At 42.0% G+C, this 21,069-nt stretch overlaps 1 protein-coding gene across 7 annotated transcripts in view; it reads left to right on the forward strand.

Moving 5' to 3' along the window:
* LOC143032362 (U2 snRNP-associated SURP motif-containing protein) overlaps window positions 1–20,232 on the forward strand; it is a 101,770-nt gene extending 81,538 nt beyond the window's left edge. For 4 of the 7 annotated variants that reach the window (XM_076196987.1, XM_076196994.1, XM_076196991.1 and 1 more), the window contains 6 exons: window positions 2,629–2,849; window positions 9,535–9,658; window positions 13,337–13,478; window positions 17,356–17,512; window positions 18,150–18,253; window positions 19,324–20,232. In XM_076196987.1, the coding sequence (XP_076053102.1) occupies window positions 2,629–2,849; window positions 9,535–9,658; window positions 13,337–13,478; window positions 17,356–17,512; window positions 18,150–18,253; window positions 19,324–19,450 (875 nt within the window). In that variant the 3' untranslated portion in view covers window positions 19,451–20,232. The remainder of the gene's footprint in view (window positions 1–2,628; window positions 2,850–9,534; window positions 9,659–13,336; window positions 13,479–17,355; window positions 17,513–18,149; window positions 18,254–19,323) is intronic. The other 3 variants (XM_076196988.1, XM_076196989.1, XM_076196990.1) reach the window with 3 other exon arrangements.
* The last annotated feature ends 837 nt before the right edge of the window (window positions 20,233–21,069 follow it).

Here is a 21,069-nt window from a genome sequence, read left to right on the forward strand (position 1 = left end):
TAAAGAGGAACTATACAGGCACTTCTCCAGTCCTCCGGTACTCTACCCTCTCTCCAGCAAACATTAAATAACCTGAAGGAGGAGTGGGAGGGAGTAAAGGATGGAGCAGAGTTGGGGGTGGAGGAGGAATGGGGATGGTTCAAGGAGGGAGTCTTAAAGTGTGCAAGGATGGTGTGTGGAACAAGAAGGACAGGGGGAAATAGAAGAAAGGGTAGTGAATGGTGGGATGAGGAAACAAAGAAGGTTGTAGAAGAGAAGAAGCGAGCATTCACAGATTGGTTACAAAAGAGGACGGGGGAGTCATATGAGACGTACAAAGAAAAGAAAAGAGGTTGTTGTATACATTTGAGTAATATGCAGCGGACACTGCCTTGTGTCTTCTTGGGGTGTAGCCATCCTATTTTTTGCTGTCTTGACAGTGCAGCTGTATATAAGCTGGACACTGGAGCACCTCAGAGAAGCAAGAACCACACTATCAAAGGTTTACAAAGGCGGATCATAACCAGGCCGTATGCGAAATATAATGATAAATAAATGAATAAATAAAAATTATAATGATAAATAAATAAATAAAAATTATAATGATAAATGAATTAATAAAAATTATAATGATAAATAAATTAATAAATAAAAATTATAATGATAAATAAATTGATAAATAAAAATTATAATAAATAAATTAAATGAAAATTATAATAAATAAATTAATAAATAAAAATTATAATGATAAATAAATGAATAAATAAAAATTATAATGATAAATAAATGAATAAATAAAAATTATAATGATAAATAAATAAATAAAAATTATAATGATAAATGAATTAATAAAAATTATAATGATAAATAAATTAATAAATAAAAATTATAATGATAAATAAATTAAAATTATAATGATAAATAAATTAATAAATAAAAATTATAATGATAAATAAATTAATAAATAAAAATATGCATTCAGGACACCATCCAGCACTTAGTGTCAGCACAAAATCTGACTGCTTTAGATGCAGCCATCACATTAAGATACTGATCACTTCATCCTACTCTGCCCCACACTAATGATCCCAAGGCAACAATGCTGTTTTACACACAATTTTCACAATATAATATTTCTTCCATAAGTGACATAAAGTTCCAATTTTTTTTTTTGCCAATTTCCTTCAAGAGAGACCAGATAAATGGATTGATTGATTGATTGATCTTCCCTGAGGGTCCCATTGGCCTGTCCAGTGGCTGTGCCACCTGAATGCTGTGGGTCTTCTGCAAGCAATACCTGGGCCAATGGATTGATTGACCCCCTTTGTTCCTCTCCTAACACATCCAAATGCCTCACAAATGTACATTACACAGATCTCTCTGAAATTACTACATAATATAATACTTATCCTCTTTCCCTTTTCTTAGGGGAGGGTGGAATATATATATTTATATATAATGAGAAAACATTTGGGAATGGATGATATGAGGAGATTGCATGAAGGAGTGTGATTGTACCAACAGCACTGTATGGGGCAGAAACATGGAGCATAAGAGAGGAAGAGAGTTTGAATGTGTTTGAGATGTATGATAGGGGTTACTAGGCTGGATAGAGTTACAAATGTGGAGTTGAGGAGGAGAACGGGGGTGGAAATGGAGTTAGGAGATAGGGTGGATGAAAGAGTGTTAGGATGGCTTGGACACATGGAAAGAATGAGTGAAGAAAGATTAGTAAAAGAGATGTGGAATGAGTAAACATGAGGGGGAGACCTAGGATGAGATGCATGGATTGGGTAAAAGGAGCTTTGGGAAAGGGGAATGTCTGTTGAGGAAGGACAGGAGAGGACAGAAGACGGGTGAATGGAGAATGGTTGTATATGGATGATGATGTGATGCATGAGGTGGAATGGGTGCGGGATAGGGGGTGAGGAAGTATGTGTGAGAAAATTTTGATGCAGCCCGAAGGGATTTCTCTCCATCTCCTTTTCTGTACGAGGGGACAGAGAAGGGGTGGTCGCCAATTTAATGAAGTGGCCTTGCTGTGGATGTGTTGTGTCTTGCAGTGGGAGTGTTTTTTTTTTTGTTTTTTTTTTTTTTGTTTTTTTCCCTTTGCTACCTCACCTAAGGGGGAAAAATGCCTTTGGTGTATGTATATATATACATATATACCAAAGGCTTTTTTCCCTTATAAGGTAGGTAGCCACAAAATGAAGGTATAAAAACCACTCCCACCCATTCCATCCCTATCACTCAACTCCCCTCCACCCACCTCCCTCCCTCTTATCTTGGCACTTCCTGGATGATGGGTCATCCCTGCATCCACTGCCATGGGTCAGAAGCAATGTCACAAGACACAGAACATCCACAGCAAGGCCGCTTCATTAATTCGATGACCCCCCCCCCCCCCCCTCTCCATCCCCACATGCAGAAAAGGAGAAGACGGGGAGAAATCCATTTGAGCTATATCAAATTATTTCTCATACATACTCCCTCACCTCCCATCCCCCACCCATTCCACCTCATGCATCACAGCATCATCCATATACAACCATTCTCCATTCACCCCTTTATGTCCTCTCCCATCCTTCCTCAACAGACATATATATTCCAAGAGTTTTTTCAAATTATCATTAAGAATGTTATTTGCAGTGGATGATATGTATCCAGCAGAAGAGCCTATATCGAATACAGAAGAAGATGTTGATGGCATACCCTTGTCCGAGGGGCTCAGTCACCTGCCTTCTCGTAAGGTGCCCAATTCTGGCAGTGGTAGTGGTAGTTCACGTGGAAGGGAGAGAGATGTAGAAGGAACACCTGGTTTTGTGTCATCAAAATGGGAAAGTGTCAGTCCAAAACAAGTAGAAGCACAGGTAAGTTTGATTATATTTATCTGCCATTGAATTATGTTGAAAAGTTTTGACTTGCAAGTTATTCAGGATAAGGAGAATCAAATATTCACATGCACATTAGCTGCACTATGTACATTATAAAATGTTGTTATTGCTGTTATACTTGTTCTCTTTCATCCAGAATGTTTTTAATCACATTAAATGTGATCAAGCCTGTTCACAGGATACAGGGATGATTCAGCTACATATATACAAATACCAAAGGCTTTTTTGCCCTTGCAAGGGAGGTAACCAAAAAACAAAGGCATAAAATCCACTCCCACCCATTCCATCCCTATATACTCCACTCCCATCTATCCCCTTCCCTCCCTCATCTTGGCTCCTCCTGGATGGCGGGCCATCCTTGCATCTTCTCCACTGCCCTGGGTCAGAAGCAGTTTTGCAAGACACAACACATCCACAGCAAGGCCGCTTCATTAAATTGGCGACCCTCTCTCTCCGTCCCCTCATGCAGAAATGGAGAAGGTGGGGAGAAATCCCTTTGGGTTGCATAAATTTATTTTTCACACATACTCCCTCACCCTCATCCCCCACCCACTCCCTTTCATGCATCCATACACAACCATTCTCCATTCACCCCTATCTTCTATTTTCTCCCATCCTTCCTCATTCCTCAACAGACATTCCCCTCTTTCCCAGTGCCCCTTTTACCCCATCCATCCATCTCATCTTAGGTTGCCCCCTCATGTTCACTCCTTCCACATCTGCTTTCCAAACCCCTCTTTTACTACTTTCTTCACTCTTTCCATGTGTCCAAATCATCCCAATATTCTTTCATCAACTCTATCTCCCAACTCCCTTTCCACCCCCATTCTCCTCCTCACCATGTTTCTCACTCTATCCAGCCTAGAAATCCTTATCATACTTCTCAGGCACCTCATCTCACATTCAGTCTTCTAGCTCCTTCTCTTGTGTTCCATGTTTCAGCCCTATATAGTGCTGTCGGCAGAATCACTCCTTCATACAAGATATCTCCTCTTAGCATCCATCCCCAAATGTCTATTTCTCATTACACTTTTTAATCCCCAAAGGCATTTACTCGCTTCTCTCAATCTACGTTCTACTTCCGCCAATCCTACCTTTCCTGCCACATTCACACCCAAGTATCTAAAACTATCCACTTCCAGTCTCTCCATTAATACTCGCTTCCAGTCTGCTGCCACTTTCACCCCTTGTACATCTCATCACCTGACTTTGACCCACATAAATCATCCTTCTTTCGCACATCTTCCCAAACTCTGTTACTAACTTCCTCAATCCCTCTGACCTGCTACAAGTATAGTGTCGTCAGCAAACAAGAACTGGCTTTTCTCCCACTTTTCTCCATTTTCTTTAACCATCTCCAATCCCTGATTTATTACCCCTGCATTTACCTCTCACATCACCCCATCCATGTATATGAACAGCCAAGGTGACATAACACATCCCTGGCAAAGCCCCACCTTTGCCTCAAACCACTCACACACTCCATTTCTGATTCTAACACAAGGTCTACATACATACATACATACATATACCAAGGCTTCTTTCCCCCTTACCAGGGAGGTAGCCAAAAAGGACAAGGCACAAAAACATTCCCACCCATTCCATCCCCGAAAACACTCCACACCCCTCCACCCTCCCTCCCATCTTAGCACCTCCTAGATGACGGGTCATCCCTGCACCCTGTCCACTGCCCTGGGTCAGAAGCAGTGTCGCAGGACACAGCACATCCACAGCAAGGCCGCTTCATTAAATCGGCGACCCCCCCTCTCCGTCCCCCCATATAAAGGAGAGGACGGGGAGAAATCCCTTCGGGCTGCGTCAAAAATTTTTGTTCACACACACTACCTCACCCCCCATTCCCCCGTCCAATCCACCTCATGCATCACAACATTTTCCATATACAACCATTCTCCATTCACCCCTGTCTTCTGTCCTCTCCCATCCTTCCTCAACAGACATTCCCCTCTTCCCCAAAGCCCCATCCATCCATCTCATCCTAGGACGTCCCCTCATGTTCACCCCCTCCACATCTGCCTTCCATACCTCCTTTACTAGTCTTTCTTCACTCATTCTTTCCATGTGTCCAAACCATCCTAATACTCTTTCATCCACCCTATCTCCCAGCTCCCTTTCCACCCCTGTTCTCCTCCGCACTTCCTCATTTCTCACTCTAGCCTAGTAACCCCCATCATACTTCTCAGACATTTCATCTCAAACACATTCAAGTTCCTTCTCTCTTCCTCTCTTATGTTCCATGTTTCTGCTCCATACAGTGCTGTTGGCACAATCACTCCTTCATACAGTCTCCTCTTAGCATCCATTCCCAGATTCCTATTCCTCATTACACTTTTTAAACCACCAAGGCATTTGCTCGCTTCTCTCAATCTACATTCTACCTCCACCTTCACTCCACCCTTTCCTGCCACATTTGCACCCAAATATCTAAAACTATCCACTTCCTCCAATTGCTCTCCCTTAATGCTCACTTCCAGATTACTGCCACTTTCACCCCTTGTACATCTCATCACCTTACTTTTACCCACATTTATCTTCAGCTTTCTTCTAACACTCGCCCAAACTCTGTCACCAGCTTCCTCAGTCCCTCCTCCGATCCTACCACAAGCGCAGTGTCGTCCGCAAACAACAGCTGGCTCACCTCCCACTTTTCTCCATTTTCCTTAACCATCTCCAATCCCTGACCCACTACCCTTGCATTCACCTCTCGCACTACCCTATCCATGTATAAGTTGAATAGCCAGGGTGACATAACGCATCCCTGACGAAGTCCCACCTTTACCTCAAACCACTCACTCTCTCCATTTCTAATCCTGACACACGCTCTACTACTCTCATAAAAACTCTTGACAGCTCCTAGAAGCTTTCCTCCTATCCCGTATATCCGCATAACCTCCCACAGTGCCTTTCTGTCTACCCTGTCGTAAGCCTTTTCCAGATCCATAAAGGCCCCGAAAACATCCTTCCCCTTACCTATAGCTTTCTCACATATCTGTCTTACCACAAAAATCTGATCTACACAACCTCTACCTGTCCTAAACTCACACTGTTCCTCACCAATTACTCCCTCTGTTCCTCTCCTAATCCTCTCACTCAAGATCCTCCCATAAGCCTTCCCAACTACACTTAACAAGCTAATCCCTCTGAAACTACTACATTCACACTTGTCCCCTTTTCCCTTGTAAAGAGGAACTATACAGGCACTCCTCCAGTCCTCCAGCACTCTACCTTCTCTCCATACATACATACATATACCAAGGCTTTTCCCCCTTTCAAGGGAGGTAGCCAAAAAGGGAAAGGCATAAAAACACTCCCACCCATTTCATCCCTAAATACACTCCACACCCCTCCCACCCTCCCTCCCTCTCATCTGAGCACCTCCTGGATGACGGGTCATCCCTGCACCCTGCCCACCGCCCTGGGTCAGAAGCAGTGTCGCAAGACACAGCACATCCACAGCAAGGCCGCTTCATTTAATCGGCGACCCCCCCTCTCCGTCCCCCCTTGCATATAAGGAGAGGACGGGGAGAAATCCCTTCGGGCTGCGTCAAAATTTACTTTCACATACTACCTCACCCCCACCGCCCATTCCTCCTCATGCAATCACAACATCATCCATATACAACCATTCTCCTCTCACCTCTGTCTTCCGTCTTCTCCCTTCCTTCCTCAACAGACATTCCCCTCTTCCCCAAAGCCCCCTTCACCCCACCCATCCACCTCATCCTAGGACGTCCCCTCATGTTCACTCCCTCCACATCTGCCTTCCATACCTCTTTTACTAGTCTTTCTTCACTCATTCTTTCCATGTGTCCAAACCATCCTAATATTCTTTCATCAACCCTATCTTCCAGCAAACATTGAATAACCTCACCAGCCAGTCCACCATCACTATACCTCCTTTTTTAAGACATTCTGCATGGCATCCATCCAGACCAGGTGCCTTACCTGCTTTCATCATCTTAACTGCTGCCTTCACTTCATCCTTCCTTATTTCTCCTCCATTTTCCTCACTCATCACTCTCATTTTCTTAACATTTCCCACTGCAGCTATCTTTCCCTCCCTATCCTCCTTCACATTAAGCAACTCCCTAAAATATTCTGCCCATCTTCCCCTTACTGCCTTCTCCTCCATTATCATCTCTCCATCTACACCTTTTACCTTTTCTTCTCTACTTGATTCGCCTCCTCTTCCTCTCTTAATTTCTTTCCAAAACATCTTTTTATTACTTTCAAAATTTTCTGTTATACTCTTACCCCATTTTACATCTGCTCTCCTAATCTCATAAAAACTCTTGACTGCGATGGGAGGAAAACTATCTTTCCTCCCATCCCATATATCTGTAGTACCTCCCACAGTGCCTTCCAGTCTCTCCTGTCATAAGCCTTTTCCAAATCCTTAAAGGTCCAAAAACATCCTTACCTTTTCCTAAAGCTTTCTCACATACCTGTCTTACTACAAAAATCTGATCTACGCAACCTCTACCTGTCCTAAACCCACATTGTTCCTCACCAATTACTCCCTCTTTCCCTCTCCTTATCCTCTCAATCAAGACCCTCCCATAAGCCTTCCCAACTACACTTACCAAGCTAATCCCTCTGAAACTACTACACTCGCACTTGTCCCCTTTTCCCTTGTAAAGTAGAACTATACAGGCACTCCTCCAGTCCTCCGGCACTCTACCCTCTCGCCAACAAACATTAAATAACTTCACCAGCCAGTCCACCATCACTGTACCTCCTTTTTTAGATTTTCTGCATGACAACCATCCAGACCAGGTGCCTTACCTGCTTTCATCATCTTAACAACTGCCTTCACTTCATCCTTCCTTATTTCTCCTCCATTTTCCTCACTCATCACGGTCATTTTCTTAGCACTTCCCACTGCAACTACCTTTCCCTCCCTATCCTTTACATTTAGCAACTCCCAAAAATACTCCGGCCATCTTCCTCTTACTGCCTTCTCTTCCATTATCATCTCTCGTTAACCTCTTCACTCCGGGGCACATCGCACGTCTGGCAGCATTAGCTGCCCGACGTGCGATGTTGCGTCATAATAATCGCATTATAAAAAATAAAGTCAGTGCTCAATTGTTCGTTCTCTTTCACCCGTGAATTTTGATAACCATAGAAAATATGATGAAGCCAGTTTAGAGAGAATGGATGTTACATAGGTATGACTACAATAAATATAATCAAGACGCCGACGTCGGCATCATCGCGTACCCACTTGCTCCTCATGACGCCTACGTAGGCGTCACCGTATGGAAGTGGTTAACATGCAGCCAATAATTTAAGGACTGTTTTGGAGGTGTTCCTTTATGCTAGAGACATACATCCTTTGTTACCCCCTGTTTGGGGGGAAAAAGCCTTTGGTATATGTATGTATGTAGTTTAAAAAATTCTACTCAAAAAGGAATGATATTACTTTAGTAACTGTTCCCCATTAATGTTTTGTTGCTGCCCTTGAATATATTCTTTACCACCTCTGTGTTTCTACCTCTTCACCACTTCTATAACTATCTCTTCCTTATCCCCTGTGTGTGTGTGTGTGTGTGTGTGTTGGTGGTGGGGGGTTCTGCCATTGTGTTCTCATGTGTATCATAAAAGGCAATGATATGGGTGTGATGGGACTAGGGATCCTGCACATAGATATGGCTCAAGGAAAAGATGGGATAGAAGAGCATTGATAGTGATGAAAGCTGGTAAGGCCCCTGGGTCTGATGGATTGTCATGTTAAGTGTTTGACAAAGGGAGGAACTGTTCTTGTGGATTGGCTAGTGAGGTTGTTCAGTGTGTGCCCACCAGCTCTCCAAAATATGCCAGAGGGCTGGAGGAGTGTGTGTATGGTTCCATATGACAAAGGAACAAATATGATTGTGGTAGTTTTAGAGGGGTCACTTTGTTGAGTGTAGTTTGAAAACCATATACGAGGGTGGTAATTAAAAGTATTAGTAGTAGATCAGAGGAGTAGTTGGAGGAAAGTGTGGGTTTAGGAAAGTAAGAGGATGCATGGATAACTTATTTATTGTTATTATTAATGTATGGATCAGGAGTAGGTTTATGACAGAATGAACAGGAAGGCATTTTAGGTGTTGGAGATGTATAGGATAGATTGGGGACAGTCAGTTTTTTACACAAACAGTAGAGTTTGTGATTGAGTTGGAAATGGGGAGAGTGCATGGTTTGAGGTGGAAGTGGGATTGTGCCAGTGCTGTGTAATGTCAGCATGGATTTTGAACATGAACATTGATGAGGTAGGATGGGATATAAATGCAAGGGTTATGGATGGGATTGAAGATGGTTAATGAGTGTGGAGGGGAATGGTAGGTGAGCCAGTTGTTGTTTGCTGATTATACCGCATGTGTGCCTGGGTCAGAGGAAGGTCTTGACCAGCTAGTGGCAGAGTTGGGAAGGTATGTGAGAGAAGAAATTTGGAGTAAATGTGGGCAAATGTATAATGATGAGAAGGTAGCCAGAGGCAGGGGGGCAAGGATGGCTCTTTATCCAACTAAGATGAAAGGGAGAACAGGGGAGTGTTAAATGAGTGAAGGGTAGTTCCATGCCTTGGCCGGCACCTCCCTTATAATGAAAAAGAAGTCTTTTGGTATGTTTATGTTATTTATTTGTTTATTAATTTTTCCAGGCCATGACAACCTCCAAATGGGACTTGTTAGAGACAAATGAAGATGAGCAAGAAGTGGAAAGTGGGTCTGATCAAACTCCTGTGTATGACAGAACTGGTCAACCAAAACAAGAGGACAGTTATGGTTGGTATCAATTTATAGAATTTCTCGTGATTATTGTTGTTGTTATTATTATTATTATGTATATAATATTGAATTAACTATACAATGACAAATGTAACTGAAGGTGGAGGAAGTAGACGAGGAATAATGGTAGAATTTTAATGCTTTAACATTTCAACCCACAGGGTCTTGATCACAAAACTTTGTGATTAAGACCCTGTGGGGTGAAAGGACAAAGCATTAAAATTTGCCCATTATTCCTTGTCTACTTCCACCTTCATGTATATATATATATATATATATATATATATATATATATACATACATACATATATATATACATATATATAAGTATATGTGTGTTTGTATATATATATACATATACATAAATAATATACATATATATATATAAATATATATTTGTATACATACGGTATTCATATACATACATATACCAAGGCTTTTTCCCCCTTACTAGGGAGGTAGCCAAAGAGGAAAAGGCATAAAATCATTCCCACTCATTCCATCACTGAAAACACTCCACACCCCTCCACCCTCCGTCCCATCTTAGCACCTCCTAGATGACGGGTCATCCCTGCACCCTGTCCACTGCCCTGGGTCAGAAGCAGTGTCGCAAGACACAGCACATCCACAGCAAGGCCGCTTCATTAAATCGGCGACCCCCCCCTCTCCGTCCCCCCATATAAAGGAGATATATATATATATATATATATATATATATATATATATATATATACATACATACATATACATATATACACATACACCAACGGCTTTTCCCCCTCACAAGAGCATAAAATCCACTCCCACCCATTCCATTCCCACATACCTCATTCCCATTAACCCCCCTCCCTCCCTCTTATCTTGGCTCCTCGTGGATGACTGGTCATCCTTGCATCATGCCCACTGCCCAGGGTCAGAAGCAGTATAGCAAGACACAGCACATCCACAGCAAGACCGCTTCATTTAATTGGTGACCCCCTCTCCATCCCCTCATGCAGAAAAAGAGAAGGTGTGGAGAAATCCCTTTGGGCTGTGTCAAAATATCATTCAAACATACTCCCCCACCCACTCCCTTCCATACATTACATCATCATCCTTATACAAACATTCTCCACTCACCCCTACTTCTGTCTTTTCCCTTCTCTCCTTCCTCAACAGACATTCTCCTCTTTCCCAATACCCCTTTTACCCCATTCATCCATCTCATCCTTGGTTGCCCCCTCATGTTCACTCCTTCCACCTCTGCTCTCCACACCTCTTTTACTTATCTTTCTTCACTCATTCTTTCCATGTGTCCAAACCATCCCAATACTCTTTCATCAACCTTCTTCTTTGCTTTCTTTCTGTAAGGTGTCTCAGTCAATCCTGTTGTTTGTGTCCATAGAGAGGGTCTTATATAGGAAATCGTAGAAGTGCAAATTGATCCAAAGAGTGCAAGGAAGAGAAATAGCTGGAAGGGTGCTTTTAGAAGTCAGTGAAGTAGGGGTTTAACATCTGTGACATGTGGGTTATGATGTTGGAATGATCTTGTACACAGGTGTACACAGATGTCAAATGATTTTCTTCGTTGATATGTGAATCTCAGCCAGGCGGGACAGGGTGTGAGCATGGCAGGAACAGATCATGTACATCTGAGACGAGAAAGTGGAGCAGAGTTGTAATGTACAAAACGTGTTCAAAGGTTTGGGTGGGGCAACAGTTCTCTCATACTGTAAATGTACATGGAAGTAACACTGACAGTTATTCACATCACTGGTTGTAGAACATTGTTAGTCACAGTCACTTTGGAGAATTCTAACACCTTGCCACCATTTTATGTTGGGAAGGTAGTGTGGTGTATGAAAGATTTTGTTTCATTTTCTATATATTTCCAACATAAGTTTTTTGAACACTTTGGAATAAATACAAGTTCAAACACAATTGTAAACAACACTCAGACACATTCTTGTAAAAATATAATTTAGTCACATGTTAGTTCTCAAGTTCCTGTTGCCCTAGGTCAACACCCTGACTCTTTGACCCTCTCATTGTCTCCTGTCTGTCCTGTGATTAAGTAGACTCACCGAGTTACCCATTTTGATATGTTCTGTTCTTTCTACTTCCTAACTGACTTTGTACCTTCCACTTTGTCACCAGTCTCTTTATCATATAATCTATGATACTTTATTTCTGATTAGCTTATCTGACCTTTGGTTATACTTTATAACTATTCTAACGTTGATTTTGGCATTCTCGAGCTCTGCATCTTTTCATGCATCTCTTACCACAGCTTATCTTCCTGGTGAATGACATGTTTAAAATGTCAGTCCCAATATGACTTGTTCCTTCACACCTTATCTCTGCGACCTGTATTACTGAGTACAGGTTTCTCTATTTTATCTTACAATAAATTGCAATGCAATACAGTAATCCATAGCCCCAGATTTCTTTTAGAAAAAATCCACAGCTCCCAGGTAACCAGCAACATCCACTGGGCAGACCCATAGGTCTCTGGGAAGAAATATTGTTGTTGTCTTTTGACCCAGGTAGTTGTTGGGTAGTGTCTGAGAAGTATGGTTGGATAAATTCAGTGAGAAATAAAGTGAGGAAGGGAATGGAGTTGGAAAGGTAGCTGGCAAATAGGACTGATGAAAGATTATTGGGATGGTTTGAACACATGGAAAGAATGAGTGAGGAAAGATTAGCAGAGATATAGAAAGCAAAGGTGACCTTGAGGGGACGACAGGATGAGATGGGTTGATGGGGTGAAAGGGGTTTTGAACAAGAGGAGAATATCTGTTGAGCAAGGAAGGTAAAAGGCAGGAGAAGGGTTGAATGGAGGTTGGTTGTGTATGGATGACATTTTGACACAGCCTGAAGGGGTTTCTCCCCGTCTCTATTTTTTGCTTGAGGGGATAGGAAGGGGGTGTCGCCACGTAAGTGAAATGGCCCTGCTGTTGATGTACTGTGTCTTGCTGCATTGCCTCTGACACAGGCAGTGGGTAGGAGACATGAGGAGCTAAGAAGGAAAGAGGGTGGTGGATGGGAGTGGATGCATGTCTTTGACTTGTCTACCTCTCTTATAAGGGGGAAGAAACCTGTGATACATAGTTGTTGGGGGCAGGATTGGCACTTCATCCACAAGGAGCTAAGATAAAAGGGGAAACAAATGGCTGGAGGGTGGATATGTGCCTTGGTAGGCTATCTCCCGTAAAAGGAAGAGGAGGAAGCCTTTTGGTGTATGGATAGAATAGGGAATACTAAAGGATTACACAGGAAGAGGAAATCAACAGGAGACCTTTGATCCATAACTAGGTCAGATACTAAGAATTAATAGTTAAATGAAGAAATGAATAAACAAGGGAACCAAAGAATTGGCAGGGATTACAGTATATTGTTTAGATTTTATGTAAATGAATCTTAACACTTCGAACTGTACTACATTACACTTCCTCTGTAGGAAGTTTATTCCAATCTTTTTAATCTTTTCTCTCTGTGTCTGTCTACCTTCCCATTCTTATTTGTTTGATATATATAGATATTATATGATAATGTCTAGTAACATACTTTTGTCCATAACTTGTATTTCAGAATTGTAATATAATAATTTATTTTATATATTTGGCTACCTCCCTTGTAAGTGGGAAAAAGCCTTGGTATATATATGTATGTATGTATGTATGTATATATTTGCAGAAGATGATGACATTGATGGTCTGCCTTTAGAATATGAAGACTACAAGAGACGGGCCAAGGACACATCCGATGAAGATTCACAGTCGCAAGACAATAATTCAGAATTTTCTGAAGATTCCAGAGGATTCGATTCTAGACTAGCGTAAGATATGATAATTATGATTAAGCTGTATAGTAACTTGTTTATCATTGTTTTCATGTTTGTTATATTGAAAATTTACAGAGGGTACTGTTACTTGATACTTCAAAGGATTTAGATTTGTCATTTTTTGTCATTATGTTGCTCTGGCTGTTCAACTTGTACATGGATGGGGTGGTGCAAGAAGTAAATGCAAGGGTGGTGGGTCAGGGATTTGGTTAAAGAAAATGGAGAAAAGTGGGAGGTGAGCCAGTTCTTGTTTGCAGACGACACTGCGCTTGTGGCAGGATCGGAGGAGGGATTGAGGAAGTTGGTGACAGAGTTTGGGATTGTGTGTGAAAGAAGGAAGTTGAAGATAAATGTGGGTAAAATTAAGGTGATGAGTTGTACAAGGGGTGAAATTGGCAGCAGACTGGAAATGAGCATTAAGGGAGAGAGACTGGAGGAAGTGGATAGTTTTAGATACTTGGGTGCGAATGTGGCAGGAAAGGGAGGAGTGGAGATGGAGGTAGAATTTAGATTGAGAGAAGCGAGTAAATGCCTTGGTGGATTAAAGAGTGTAATGAGAAATAGACATTTGGGAATGGATGCTAAGAGGAGGTTGTATGAAGGAGTGATTGTGTCAACAGCACAGTATGAGGCAGAAACATGGAACATAAAAGAGGAGTTTGAATGCATTTGAGATGAGGTGTCTGAGAAGTATGATGGGGGTTACTAGGCTAGATAGAGTGAGAAATGATGAGGTGAGGAGGATAACGGGGGTGGTAAGAGAGTTGGGAGATATGGTGGATGAAAGAACATTGGGATGGTTTGGACACGTGGAAAGAATGAATGAAGAAAGACTAGTAAAAGAGGTATGGAAGGCGGTTGTGGAAGTAGTGAACATGAGGGGGCGACTTAGGATGAGATGGATGGATGGTGTAAAAGGGGCTTTGGGGAAGAGGGGAATGTCTGTCGAGGAAGGATGGGAGAGGACAGAAGATAGGGGTGAATGGAGAATGGTAGTGTATGGATGATGTTGGGATGCATGAGGTGGAATGGGTGGGGGGATTGGGGGGGGGAGGTAGTATGTGCGAGAAAATTTTGATGCAGCCCAAAGGGATTTCTCTCTGTCTTCTCCTTTCCTACATGGGGGGACAGAGAGGGGGGTTCACCGATTTAATGTAGCGGCCTTGCTGTGGATGTGCTGTGTCTTGCGACACTGCTTCTGACCCAGGGCAGTGGATAATATGCAGAGAGGACCTGTCATCCAGGAGGTGCCAAGATAAGAGGGGAGTGGAGTGTATTGGGGATGGAATGGGTGAGAATGGTTTTTATGACTTTGTTTTTTGGCTACCTCCCTTGTACATACATACATATACCAAGGCTTTTTCCCCCTTCCAAGGGAGGTAGCCAAAAAGGGAAAGGCATAAAAACACTCCCACCTATTTCATCCCTAAATACACTCCACACCCCTCCCACCCTCCCTCTCATCTGAGCACCTCCTGGATGACGGGTCATCCCTGCACCCTGCCCACCGCCCTGGGTCAGAAGCAGTGTCGCAAGACACAGTACATCCACAGCAAGGCCGCTTCATTTAATCAGCGACCCCCCCTCTCTGTCCCCCTTTGCATATAAGGAGAGGACGGGGAGAAATCCCTTCGGGCTGCGTCAAAATTTACTCACACATACTACCCCACCCCCCACCCCCCCGCCCATTCCTCCTCATGCAGTCACAACATCATCCATATACAACCATTCTCCACTCACCTCTGTCTTCCGTCCTCTCCCTTCCTTCCTCAACAGACATTCCCCTCTTCCCCAAAGCCCCCTTCACCCCATCCATCCACCTCATCCTAGGACGTCCCCTCATGTTCACTCCCTCCACATCTGCCTTCCATACCTCTTTTACTAGTCTTTCTTCACTCATTCTTTCCATGTGTCCAAACCATCCTAATATTCTTTCATCAACCCTATCTCCCTATCCTATCCCCCTTGTAAGGGGGAAAAAGCCTTGGTATATATATATATATGTATTTTATATGTGAATGAGGATAAGGAGGGAAAGGTAGTTGCAGTGGGAGGCGCTAAGAAGATGACAGTGATGAATGAGAAAAATGGAGGAGAAATAAGAAAAGATCAGGTGAAAGCAGTTATTAAGATGGTGAGAGCAGGTAAGGCACCTAGGTTAGATGGGTGTCATGTGGAATGTCCAAAAAAGGGAGGTGCAGTGATGATGGACTGGCTGGTGAGGTTGTCTAATGTTTGTCTAAGAGGGTAGAGTACTTGAGGAGTGTCTGTATAGTTCTACTTTACAAGGGAAAAGGGAGCACGTGTGAGTATAGTAGTTTTACAGGGATCAGTTTATTAAGTGTAGTTGGGAAGGCTTATGGGGTTTTGATGAAGATTAGGAGAGGAAGAGGGAGGAACAGTATGGGTTAAGGAAAGGTAGGGACTGCATGGATCAGATTTTTGTGATATGTGAGAAAGCTCTAGGAGAAGGTAAGGATGTGTTTTGGGTCTTTATTGGTATGGAAAAGACTTAGGGTTGATAGGAAGGCACCATGGGAGGTATTGCATATATATGGGATAGGATAGGAAGAAAGATGTTAAGAGCAGTCAAGAGTTTTTATGAGAGTAATAGAGCCTGTGTTAGAATTAGAAATGGAGAGAGCAAGTAGATTGAAGTAAAGATGGGACCTCACCAGAGATGTGTGATGTCACCATGGCTGTTCAATTTATACATGGATGGGGTGGTGTGAGAGGTAAACACAAAGTAATGGACCAGAGATTGGAGATTGTTAAAGAAAATGGAGGAAAGTGGGAGATGAGCCAGTTGTTGTTTGCTGATGACATTGCACTTGTGGCAGGATCAGAGAAGGGATGAAGGAAATTTGCGACAGAATTTGGGAAGGTGTGCAAAAGAAGGAAGTTGAAGTCAAATGTGGGTGAAAGTAAGGTTGGGATGTACAAGGGAGAAAGTGAGAGCAGACATGAAGGTAGAGAGACTGGAGGAATTGGATAACTTTAGATACTTGGGGGAGAATGTGGCAGGAAAGGGAGGATTAGAGGTAGAATGTAGATTGAGAGAAGTGAGTAAATGCCGTGGTGGATTAAAAGTGTAATGAGAAACAGACTTTTGGGAATGGATGCTAAGAAGAGATTGTATGAAGGAGTGATTATGCTGACAGCACTGTATGGGGCAGAAACATTTAACGTAAGAGAGGAAGAGTTTAAATGTGTTTGAGATGAAATGCGTGAGAAGTATGGTAGGGATTACTAGGCTGGATAGAGTGAGAAACAAGGTGAAGAGTAGTGGGGGTGGAAAAGGAGTTGGGAGGTTTAGTTAATGAAAGGGTATTGGGATGGTTTGGGCACATGGAAAGATTGAATGAAGAAAGATTAATAAAAGAAGTGTGAAAGGCAGAGGTGGATGGAGTGAATATAAAGGGATGACTGAGGATGAGATATATGGGTGGGGTGAAAGGGGCATTGGGCAAGAGGGTTATGTCTGTTGAGGTAGGGAGGGAGTGGGTGGGGGATGTGGGGGGGGGGGTTAGGGAGTGGTTATTTGTGAATTATATTGTGACGTAACCCGAAGGGATTTTTCTCTGTCTTCTCATTTTCTACATGATGGATGGAGAGAGGGGTCACAGATTAAATGAAATGGCCTTGTTGTAGATGTGCTGTGTCTTACTGTATTGCTTCTGACCCAGGGTGGTGTACAATATGCAGGGATGACCCCTTATCCATCAGAATCCAGGATGGGAGGGAGTGGTGGTTGATAGCAGTGGAATTATACCTTTTTGAATTTGGCTAAAAAAGCCCTTTGTGTATGTATAAAATATTTGCTTTCCTTCATAATTAAGAATCAACTCAAACATTTCTCTCCTCATTTCAGTAGTGAAGCTAGTGAAGAACGCCGTACACTGTTACGAGAAATTGAGGTTAAGGTTATGCAATACCAAGATGAGGTGGAGCAAGGTATACGGTCACTCAAGCCAGGTTACTCTTTGCACCGTCAGGTTCAACATTATCGCCATAAATTATTGAGAAAGGTAAGTGAATTGAAAACTGATTTGAGTTTATTACAAATCTACTAAGGTATAATCAGAAAAGGATGTGTTATTGACAATGAAACATATATTAATCTCAAATTTCACTGACAGGGAGCACTAGACCTCAGGCCCTTCAATAGATATCTCTGGGAAGAAATAATAACTGTTGTCTGTGTTGTATAGATAGAAATCTATTTCTGTCATGCTATCCCTTCTTCCTTCTTCCCTCCTAAAGTGTCTCCATCAGTGACCCCACCTCAGTACAGTATTGTCCCTAACAATAGGGGCTCTTGTAATAGCCTGTGAAATACTAGTGTATCTTAAACTGGCTAGTAGTAAGAGGGGTGGAGGGATTAGTCACCAGTTTCCAGCTCTTCTTGTGCAAAAAAAGTGGAGGAAAGTTAGAGTCGATAGAGATCTTGACCAGCCCAGACAAAGTGCCATTCTCTTGGGGGCTGCCCCTCCAGATGCAGGTCATGTTGGTGGGATCTGAAGATAAGTGAAAAGGAGATGATTTCCTTTGATGTCTGTCTTAGAGAACCACCATCATTGGTCCCACAATGAATTGAATTAGTGGGTAGATTGCCATCATTAGAAATAGTTGCAATATATTCACAAAAAAATTTGGATGTTGCAGATTGAAAGAGAATTAAGTGCTGAACATCGCCACCACCGTCACCACAGTAGAAGTTCCTCTCCGGATGAACGAAGATCTAGGAAAAGGTCGCACTCCCCACATAAGTATGACCTATTATATAAAACACTTTCCCCAGGGTGCAATAGTATTTGTTTATAATCATTGCACTGGATCTCCTGTAGTATCTTCTCCTATATATAGTTTGTAGACTTGTAAAGAGTTTTCCCTTGTTATATATTTGTGTCAGAGTAACAAGTGTTTTGTTGTTTTTGGGTTCTGTTTCAAATGTTTGATTAATCTCTTCAGTTTGGTAAGAGGTAAAGTGATTTAAGTGTTTAGCAGATAGGAAATAGAAACCAGATATATCTATAAGAGTGGCGGGTATATGCTGCCGAAACTCTTTACATTGTATTTAAACAAGTTGTAAGAATCACTGAACTAAGTGTAGAGGTAAATGGGAAGGGATTGGAGATGGTTAGAAATAGTGGAAAGAAATAAGAGGAGAGCCAGTTGTTGTTTATGGATGACACTGCACTTGTGGCATGGTCAGAGGAGGGATGAAGGCAGTTTATGACAGAGTTCGGAAGGTATGCAATCGGAGAAAGTTCGAGGTAAATGTGTGATAAAGGAAGGTGATGAGATGTACAAGGGGAAAGGATGGCAGGAATTGGATGCAAGTCTTAAAGGAGAGAGGCTGGAGAAAGTGGATATTTTTAAATGTTTGGGGTCACATGTGGCAGGAAATGTAGGAGTAGGTGTGGAAGTAAACTAGATTGAGAGAAGCAAATAAATGTATTAAATGATTGAAAAATGTCATAAAAAAAATAGGTATCTGGGAATGGATCCAAAGAGATGTGAAGGGGTGATTGTGCACATGACATTGTATTGGATGGAGATTTGGAATTTAAGAGAGGCAGAAAGGAGAATTTTAAACATAATTAAGATGTATCTGAGAAGTATGGTAGGGCTTACACTGTGTAAGAAATACAATTGAAATTGATCAAGATCTTGGGTCCAGCCTAGAGAACTTGTAGCTTAGAGGGTTGATAAGATTTGAAAATAAGCAACACTGCTGTCCATCTTACAGGCCACCACATGCAGTGCAGGAGCCTGTCATTGGTCACTTGGTTTCATCTTTTATTAGGAAGTCTAATTGCATGGTTGTATTTTGCAGACGATCAAGAAGGTCACGCTCAAGAGAACGAAGTTCAAGAAGAGCACACCGATCGCGATCTCCCAGGAAAAGACGTTCGCATTCACGGTCACCATCACGGAAGCACAAGAAAAAGAGTCGTCACTAGACAGTGTTGTTTGTGTTATAGTGTACTACAAGCTATAACTTGTAAATTTGACAGACGACAGTAATAAGGGATATGGAACTTCTGGAATCCTATGGATGCAACACCTAAGTAAATGCCAAGGAGGATATTAAAAGACAACATTGTTTGTAAATGGTGTATTGATTCTTTACTATTTAATTGGGGGAATACTGTGGGATACAGACATTTTATTGTGGTTTTAGCTGCAATGACTGCAGTTGCAGGCAACAGAAAATATTTATCGGCATGATTAAAGGGTCAAAACAGCAATATAAAGCTCAGGAGTTTACTCAGAGTTAGAAATGAAGCAGTAATTGAACATGCTGTAGGTGCTCCACAAATTTTTAGGCACTACTGTCTCTCCAACACATTTTTACTCCACCTGGGGCATTAAGAAAACCAGTGGTAGTAATGAATGTGATATGTCAGTTGTCAGATGCATTCCAACAAGTATTGTCGTAAAACTTTATTTGATGAAGGAGCTGACTACACCGTTTCTATCATTGTTCTTGCCCAAAATTTGTGAGTGAATCCTAAAGTAGCTGCTTTGGAGAAATCAACTCCCTCTGCAACCAGGGCTGTAGATAGTTGAAGCTACTTAAAAAAATTGTAAAAAAGTTTTTTAGACCCTTGAAAATTTTTAAACAAAGTTAACAGGCTGATGAGTTAGTATAATTCATTTTAGGATTTCTTATTTCCTGCTTTGATCCCGTTAGTTGCTGTGTTATTTTTTACAAATGTACAGATATTTCAATGAAGAATAATTTTTATTATCCTTATTTGATATGCCAGTATAAAAAAATTTAAGCTTAAGATTCTTGTTTGGGCCAATACTTGACATATACAATATATATGTATACACATATACACAGACACATATATACCAAGGGCTTTTACTACCCTTGTGTTCAAGATGAAATGTCTGAAAAGTGTGGTGGGGGTTGATAGGTTGGATGGAGTGAGGGAGTGAGGAGAACAGAAGTGGAGGGGGAGATAGCAGATGGGGCTGGTGAAAGTGTTGGGATGGTTTGGGCACATGGAGTGGGTCTGGAGGGCAGAGGTGGATGGGGGGTGGGTTGAGCAAGAGGGGAATGTTGAACAAAGAAGGCAAGTGGTGTTGAGTGGAGGGTGGCTCTGTGGATGATACTGTTATGCGAGTGATGGGGAGGGGGCTGTTTATGTGTGAATGATATTTTGACATAGCCCTGAAGGAATTTCTCCATCTTGTTTTCTGCATGAGGGGGGATTGCTGATTTAGTGAAGCAGCCTTACTATGGATATACTACATTCTTACCCAGGGCAGTGGATGAGATATATGGATGATCAGTTATCCATGAGGAGCTAAGATGAAAAGGTGAGGGACAGGAGTGAAATGGGTAGGAGTAGGTATTTGCCTTTGACTTGGCTACCTTCCTTATGAAGAGGAAAAAGCACTTGGTATATATATATATATTCTTCCCCATTACATAGGATATAACACTTTACCCCATACTATTTATGGAAGACTATTGTACATGCTAACAACACAACATATACTTTATAAGGGATTTATGGGAAAACCCTGTTCCAGTACACCCACTCTCATCTGTTTCATTCTCATC

The sequence above is a fragment of the Oratosquilla oratoria genome, chromosome 13 (assembly GCF_046742065.1).
Source record: "Oratosquilla oratoria isolate Oo_2021 chromosome 13, ASM4674206v1, whole genome shotgun sequence".
In the NCBI taxonomy this organism is placed as follows: domain Eukaryota; kingdom Metazoa; phylum Arthropoda; class Malacostraca; order Stomatopoda; family Squillidae; genus Oratosquilla; species Oratosquilla oratoria.